Here is an 8,192-nt window from a genome sequence, read left to right as displayed (position 1 = left end):
GCCTCCTGATTACCATTGACTCAGTTTTGCTAGGGCTCCTTGGTGTCACATTCAGTCAAATGCGGCTTGGATGTCATTTACAGTCACTCTCATCTCACCTCACCTCTTGAATTCAATTCATGTTTAAGCAAGGCCTTTGACAGGTCCCTCATAGCAGACTGATACAGTAGGTGAAGTCACATAGGATCCATCGTGAGCTGTTAAGATGGATACAGAACTGGCTTGGTCATATAAGACAGAGAATAGCGGTGGAAGAGTTTTTCTAACTGGAGGTCTGTGACCAGTGGTGTTCCGCAGGGATTGGTGCTGAGACCCCTGTTGTTTGTAAAATATATATAAATGATTTGGAGGAGAATGTAGGTGGTCTGGTTATTAAGTTTGTGGATGACAGATTGGGGGGAGCTGTGGATTGTGACGAGGATTGCCAGAGAATACAGCAGAATATAGATAGGCTGGAGACTTGGGCAGAGAAATAGCGATGGAATTTAATCTAGACAAATGTGAGGTGATGCATTTTGGAAGGTTTACTGCAAGAAGTATACACTAAATGGCAGAACGTTTAGAAGCATTAAAATAGAGGCATCTAGATGTACAGATCCACAGTACCCTGAAAGTAGCAACGCTAGTTGATAAGGTGGTCAAGAAAAGGTTACCAGGATGTTGCCTGGTTTGAATGGTATTAGCTTGAGGATAGATTAGACAAACCTGGTTTGCTTTCATTTGAATATCGGATGTTGAATGGCTCCCTGATAGAAATTTACAAAATTACGAGAGGCATGGATAGAGAGTCTTTTTTATGCCCCAGGGTGGAAACGTCAATTATTAGGGGAAGTAGGTTTAACGTAAAAGAGAGAAAGTTTAAAGGAGATGTGAGAGCCACATTTTTTACTCAGAGGGTGCTAAGTGCCTGGAATGCATTGCCTTAGGGGCTAGTAGAAGCAGAACTAATAGTAATGTTTGAGGCATCTTGACAGATACATAAATTGGCAGGGCATAGATGGATACGGACCATATAGAGACAGAAGGTTTTTAGTTTAGAACTATGTCATGTGTTACCGCAGGCTTGATGGGCCAAAGGGCCTGTTCCTGTGCTGTACTGTTCTTTGCTTGGGCAAAGATGTAATGAGTTCAGGAACTGACTAGCTCTACCAAAACTCAACAGAGCACCAGTGAGCAGGTTGTTGCTAACAATGTGCTGCTTGATAGCACAGTTGGTGATACCTTCCATCCCTTTACTTATGATTGACAGCAGACTGCTAAGGTAATTGGCCGTGTTGGATTAGTTGGTTCTTCCCAGTCTAGCAATTATGTCCTTTGGGTATCAAACAGCTTACTCAGTGGGGGTACTGCTGGGCTCCACTTCTTTTACCACAAAACATTACCTGCCACTTTCTCAAAATCATTTACCCTCACAAAAGCCACAAGAGCTATATCTTACTGTCAAACCTCATTCCTGCCATACAGCAGTGGGTGGGTGGGGTGACACACAAATATGCTGGATGGCAGATGACCGAATAAAGTCGACAGGCACATTTGGTGCAAAGCTGGGAAGGAGGTCAACCTGTGGACATTGGGGTATTCCTAACAACGATCGATCTATCTCCTTTGTCCCTTCCTGTCTGGCCTCCAAAGACCACACCCCTCAGTCGCTGGCCTCCAATCTTCCTTGGGGAATACCAGAGTCTGGTAGGTATGTCCTCTTCCCATGGTGCTCCTGCAGTGCCCAAAATTCATTTCTGGCATGGATGGGATTGCTAGAACCACCGACCAATCCACATGACCTACAATTCTTGAAAATGAGACTTCCTCTCTTCTGATGGGTGAATGTCTGACCCTCACCTTGATAAAACTGCCCATATTGTGTCTCAGCTATGGGATGGCCTTGTTTAAAGTCAGTCGTTTCTGCATCACTTTTTTTAAACTGAGGTGGCCAGGAGCACAATACAAACATACCTCCCCTTAAAATTCAGCCCCAAGTATACAATCGCGATGTGATGTTTCTGGATATCTCTCCCAATATATCTCTTTTCCTCACTTTCATTTATGGCCTATGCTTTGGCGTCCTGTCATACTTTTGATGTAACATTTGAGATCTACTAAGTATGTTGTTTAATTCCATCCAAATCAATAAAGGTTCCTTTTCAGTAACCTCATTTTGAGGTCACATATCGCCAACCACTTGAGGCTTCACTACTAAATCTTTTGATGATAGTTGTCAATTTGGTGTCAGAGATCAATATAACCCAAAAGTTATTCCAGGATGTGGTTTTCAAATACACTGCAACACTCAACTGGATTATTTTATTCATCATCAAGTTGCCAACAGATTCACCCAGTGGGAATACTGTCAACAAGTATCCACCATGCCTTGAATTTGTGGTTAAGGATTAAAAGATTGTGAATCAACTGTTACAACCTTACCAGGAAATAACATAACCAAATTATATTTTTGATAGTTAAACAGATGAAATGTTCTGCAAAATAACACTCTGATTAAGCCAATCATTTATTAATTCAAAGTCCCCAATCCAATGAAATCACAAAAGTTGCATTAAAAATTTGCAATTCAGGTTCTGATCCATAATGTTAAATAAAATTTCAAGGACAATGGTAAGTAGAAAACCAATACTACCACACAAGACCAGAGCTTTTCCTTTGCAGGAACAGCGCCATCTGCTGCTTAGTATCAAAAGTTTCAAATCCATCATTTTTGTGAAGAAGATTCAAATAGAAGGTTGATTTCTTGCAAACCGCACTGATTAATTACATATTCAGGTTTCACTGTACAGACTTTCCTTTTCCAATGCAATAAATGTTAGTTATGATATTGTGCGACAAGTTTTTTTTTTATTTTACTGGAAAAAGAGGGAGGGTTACAGAGCAGAATAACCCTAAAACCTCCAATGCGATGCTGTCAGCCATTTATCACCAATACTGCTCTAAGGTTAAGTAGGCCATACAGCTCCTTGAGCTCACATTGCCATTTAATATTATTATGTTTGAGATGATCCTGATTTTCAACTTCACTTTCCCACCATTCCCAATTACCTTTAATAGTTAAATCTATCCAATTGAGCTTTGAATATATTCAATGATTTCACTTCCATAACTTTGGTCAATAATTTTGAAGATTCAGGATTCTCTGAAAGAAGCATTATTGCCATCTTAAAATGGGTAAGAATCTTCATTTTGAAACTTTACCTTCTATTTTAACTGCCCCCTACCAGAGAGAGGAACGTCCTTAGTATTAACTTTGTCAAACGCCCTCAGAATTAAATGTTTCAATAAGATCTTGTCAGTCTCCTTCTCATTCTAACAACCAACTTTTCTTCATAAGGCGCAGAGCCTTCGTTTCAAAAATTACCCAAATAAACCTTCCTTGAACTGTTTCCAGTGCAAGTATACCCTTCCTGAATTAACATCAAAACTGCACACCACACGATAGCTGTGTTCACCACCACCTGTGTGGCAAGACTTCTTTTCATGTTTTATTACTTTTTACAATATAGGTCAACATCTAATTAGGTTCCTAATTTTCCAAATTACAGCTGTTAGGCTATATATAATCTATAAGTTTTCTGCTTTGTCTCCTTTATTTGAACATGGGTGCTACAGTTGCAGTTTTCCAATTGACCGGGACCTTTTCTAGAACATTTGCCATTAATACTCCCTTCATTAACTTATGCCATCTTAATTAGAATGTATATTCTTAAGAATCAGGAAATTTTATATAATGTAGACACATGAAGTTTCTTTATGTCTAACATGAAAACATAAGAAATAGAGCAGGAGTAAACTATATGGCCCTATGAGGCCACTCTACCATTCCATATGGTGTGGAGGTGCCAGTGTTGGACTGAGGTGGACAAAGTCAGAAATCACACGACACCAGGTTATAGTCCAACAGGTTTATTTGAAATCACAAGCTTTCAGAGTGTAGTCCCTTTGTCAGCAAACTACCCAGTCTTCAGGACAACATTGACCGCAACACTACACAACCCTGCTATAGCAACCTCTGTCAGACATGTCAGATCATCGACCTGAATACTCCTATTACATGTGGGAACACCACCCACCACGTACACGAGAGATACTCATGTGACTTGGCCAATATTGTCTATCTCGTATGCTGCAGACAGGATGCCCTGAGTCATAGTATATTGATGAGACCATGAGACACTTCAGCGGTCAAGGACATTCAGCCTCTGATCTTCAGGTAAGCATCCTCCAAAGTGTCCTTCGAGATGCACAGTGCAGAATTCGCAGAGCAGAAACTGGTAGTTAAGTTCTGTGCCCATGAAGATGGCCTCAACCATGATCTTGAATTCATATCGCGCTACATGTGACCCCACCACACTGTTCTGTATCTGTAAAACCTTCCTTACTGTCTTGTTTAACACCATCACCTTGATAAATTGTTATGATCTCTTTACCTTAACTAGACCGCACAGGTTTGGATTACTTATTACTTTGGTTAGACCCTCGACATGCGACTCTTACACCTATCATGTTATTCCAGTCATTTGGCTTGTCTCCAGCACCACCATATTTTTAATTTTTTGTAACTATCTCTCTGCTTCATTTAATGGGATTATACCCTTTGCTTGTTATTCAGCTGATGACATTTTACTCACAAATCTGACACTTTTGATCACCTGCAGAGGCTTATTATTCGACACTTCACTCACACCAATTACATGCTCGTTTGATCTCTGTCTATAAATTTTGTGTGTGTGCTTCTATCTCACATCACCTGACGAAAGAGCTCTGCTCCAAAAGCTTGTGATTTCAAATGAACCCGTTGGACTATAATCTGGTGTTGTATGACTTCTGACTTTTACCATTCAACATGACTGGCTGATCTAGGTCTTAATATCCACTTTCTTTCTCAATTCCCTGAGAGAACAAAATTTATTTATTTCTGTCTAGCTATTCAATGATGGAGTACTCACAATCTTCTAGGGTCATGAATTCCAAAGATTCACAATGACTTCTGTGAGGGAATTTCTCCTCAATTCAGTCCTAAATGATCAACTCCTTATCCTGAGACTGTCTTTGTTAGGGGAAACAACACCTCAGTATTTATCCTGTAAAGCCCCTTAGATTTGTGCATGTTACAATGAAATCACCTCTGTTCCATCTAAACACTTAAAAAGAACAAAAGATTCAATAAGGGGAGAAAAAAGTAGCTCGAAATAAATTATTGTTTGACTATCAATTATAGCAAGTGCACTCAGGTTTGAGGAACTGAAATCATAACCTGAACATTTTTGTGTACAGAAAAAAACTAAGACACTGACTAGTACTTCATCTATACAGGTATACTTGCTCCGCATTCCAGCTATTTTTCAAAAAATATGCTTTAAAATCTTTGAACTGAAAGATTTGGGGCAAGATTTACACTGATGCTGTGGTCAGTACCTCTGTAAATGCTTGTAATACATAAAATTTATTTTCCAATGTTGAAATTTATTAAGATTATATACTCCTCATCTACTTATATAAAACTTCAGAGAACAAATTTTAAATAGCCAAACTTAGAGCAATTTTTCCACATCTATATATGTTCTTTAAATTGAATTTTTAACAACAATTGTTGAATTGAAATTTTTAAAATCAGCCTGGCAAAACATATCCCAAAATCATTTTCTCATCAGCCATGTAAAAACATCAACTGACTAAATGATCAAAAGCACTCAATTAAGACCGTCGTGGTAAAATAATTTCAGAATATTTGAAGTAATATTGGTGCATTCTCCTTTGAAATGCCAAATATAGTAAGCACAAAACAATGCGTGTGATTACTAAATCATGTAAAATCTCTCCCGCCAGCCTTTAGAACCATGTTGGACACTGATTTGGCATCTTCTCCATGGTAAATACTTGTCCTAAAAAGTTACAATTAAATTATTTTCTACTTCGTTTAACTGCAACTGTATATTTTTGTCACATATGACACAAGTACACTTAAACAGTCAAATTTTTGTCTCATGAGAGTTGCACAGTAATTACTATGAAAGGACGGAATCCTTCAAGTCACAAAATTAGCAAATAGACTAAAACCAAACTGGTTGAGTATATTAACCATACAGTATATGTGGTATAAAGGACTTTTAGATATGATTGAGACCTAGCTGCCTTATCAATGAACACAATTTTAAAAAAAACAGATTATTTCTTTGATATTGATTTTGTTTATGGCCTTCAGATCATTTCAGATTCCCATCTTCCCAACTCAACGGAAGATAGTATTAAAATATGTCCCCATTACAGTTACAAAACTTGCATATATCTCAATCCCTGGTAGTGAATTTATTGCTGTATACAAGGCAGGAACCTGCTATTATCTCCATATTCTATGACCCTTTCAAAATTAATTGTTTCTTTTTAGTTCAGACATTGTTTTTACCATGAGACACTATTTTCATATCTGTTCTTCTTGATAGCTGATTTCTCTGCATTTATGGCATCAGCTTATCAGTCCATTGATACTGTCAAAGAAAAAATGCATAAAACTTAACTGGTATTTAATGAATCTGAGTGGTGTTTACTCTCAAAAATAGCTATTTATAGACCCATATTAAAAACATCACGCATCAATAGAAATTACTGTACAAAGAATGAACAGAAATTGTTTCAAGGTATTTTTTCAAAAACCTATTAGTTGTATAAAAGTCAACATAAACTCAGTACCAAATATGAAAGTAGGAAATATACACAAAATGTACACTAATTTTCTATCAAAGGTATGATTAGCGAAATGGTAGATGACTTTGTGGCTGTCTTGTTACATGCCACACAAATATTCAGTGACATATCAGTCTCATCTCTGACCACCTCTCTTTATCATAATTTGACGGATTTGTTTGTCAAGCTCACTGATAATCCGATCATCGTGAGTGTATACCCCTGTCCTTAGTAAAGTGTCCCTCTCTTCTATGAGCCGAGTAAGATAATTGTCCAAAGCCTCGTCTGGTTGCTGAGCATGATCTCCAGCTTCCCTTCCAACAGCAGGGGCACGCTGATCTGAAGCTTCTTTATTTTCTTGTAGCTTTAACCTGATAAAAACAAAGTTTCTGTCTATTAATCACGTATTTTAAAAATTTTACACCCAACTAGTACCTCCCCATCTTTCATTGAGTTTCTGATCTTTGCTGCAGCCCTGTGAGGAATGTTAGATGTGGGTGAGAAGGGGAGCTATCATTACTAGTCATGTATACCTAGCTTTCAGTAAGGTTATGGTACATAAGCAAAGAACAAATCGAGACTAAGAACAGGGAGAAGTGGGGGTAGGCCTCTTTCCACAATGTCACAAAGCCTCAAGAATATCTATTAATTTAAAATGCAAATCATTCCTTAACATATTCTGAGAAAAAGAAAGATTATGGAAAAATAGTGGGAGCATTTCAATGGCACATTCAAGGTCACAAATGGAGAATATTCACAATATTATCAATGTTCGAAAGCATCAGAAAATCCAAGTTTAGCACTCGCTGTGAATCTAAAATGTGGAACTCTTGATGGAGAAACCAGCATGTAAAACAAATCTTCTTCGTTCGAATCATGTTATGAGTGCAAGTTACTAATACAAGAACACAAGAAAGGTGAGGTGGAGCAGATGATTTCACCTGTTCTACCATTCAAAACAATAATGGCTGATCTTGGGCTTCAACTTCAGTTTTCCAATTTGTGTAACAGCCAACATCTTAACTTTTGCTCAAACTTTCAAGATACCTTACCCTTCCAAGCGTAATCATAGAGTCATATAGCATGGAAACAGACCTTTCGGTCCAACTTTGCACGCCAACCAATGTTCCCAAACTAAACTAGTCCCACCTGCCTGCGCTTGGCCCATATCCCTCCATCTTTTCCTATTCATGTATCAAAATACCTTTTAAATGTCGTAACTGTACCTGCATGCACGACTTGTTCTAGCAGTTCGTTCCACGCACGAACCAATTTGTATTAAAAAAAAAAGTTGGCCCTCATGTCCTTTTGAAACTTTCTCCTCTCACCTTAAAAATATGCACCCTAGTTATGGACCTCCACCACCGCGCCCCCCCCCCCCCCCCGCCGACCCTAGGGGAAAAAGACCTTTGCTATTCACCATTATCTACATTCCTCATGATTTAAAAAAACCTCTATAAAGTCACCCATTGACCTCCTGAGCTCGTGCGAAAAAAGTCTCAGCC

The 8,192-nt window shown here is 38.4% G+C and overlaps 1 protein-coding gene across 1 annotated transcript in view; it reads right to left on the bottom strand.

Annotated features, from left to right (window-relative positions):
* Positions 1 to 4,594: 4,594 nt before the first annotated feature.
* Positions 4,595 to 8,192, bottom strand: part of LOC109913450 (centrosomal protein of 120 kDa) — a 181,537-nt gene continuing 177,939 nt past the window's right edge. Inside the window, exon 18 of the mRNA XM_048593566.1 lies at positions 4,595 to 7,058. Within this exon, the coding sequence (XP_048449523.1) occupies positions 6,824 to 7,058 (235 nt within the window). The 3' untranslated portion in view covers positions 4,595 to 6,823. The remainder of the gene's footprint in view (positions 7,059 to 8,192) is intronic.

The sequence above is a fragment of the Rhincodon typus genome, chromosome 3, assembly GCF_021869965.1.
Source record: "Rhincodon typus isolate 14 chromosome 3, sRhiTyp1.1, whole genome shotgun sequence".
NCBI lineage: Eukaryota > Metazoa > Chordata > Chondrichthyes > Orectolobiformes > Rhincodontidae > Rhincodon > Rhincodon typus.
The sequence above is the reverse complement of the archived record's forward strand: the minus strand, read 5'-3'. Positions and strand labels throughout refer to the sequence as shown.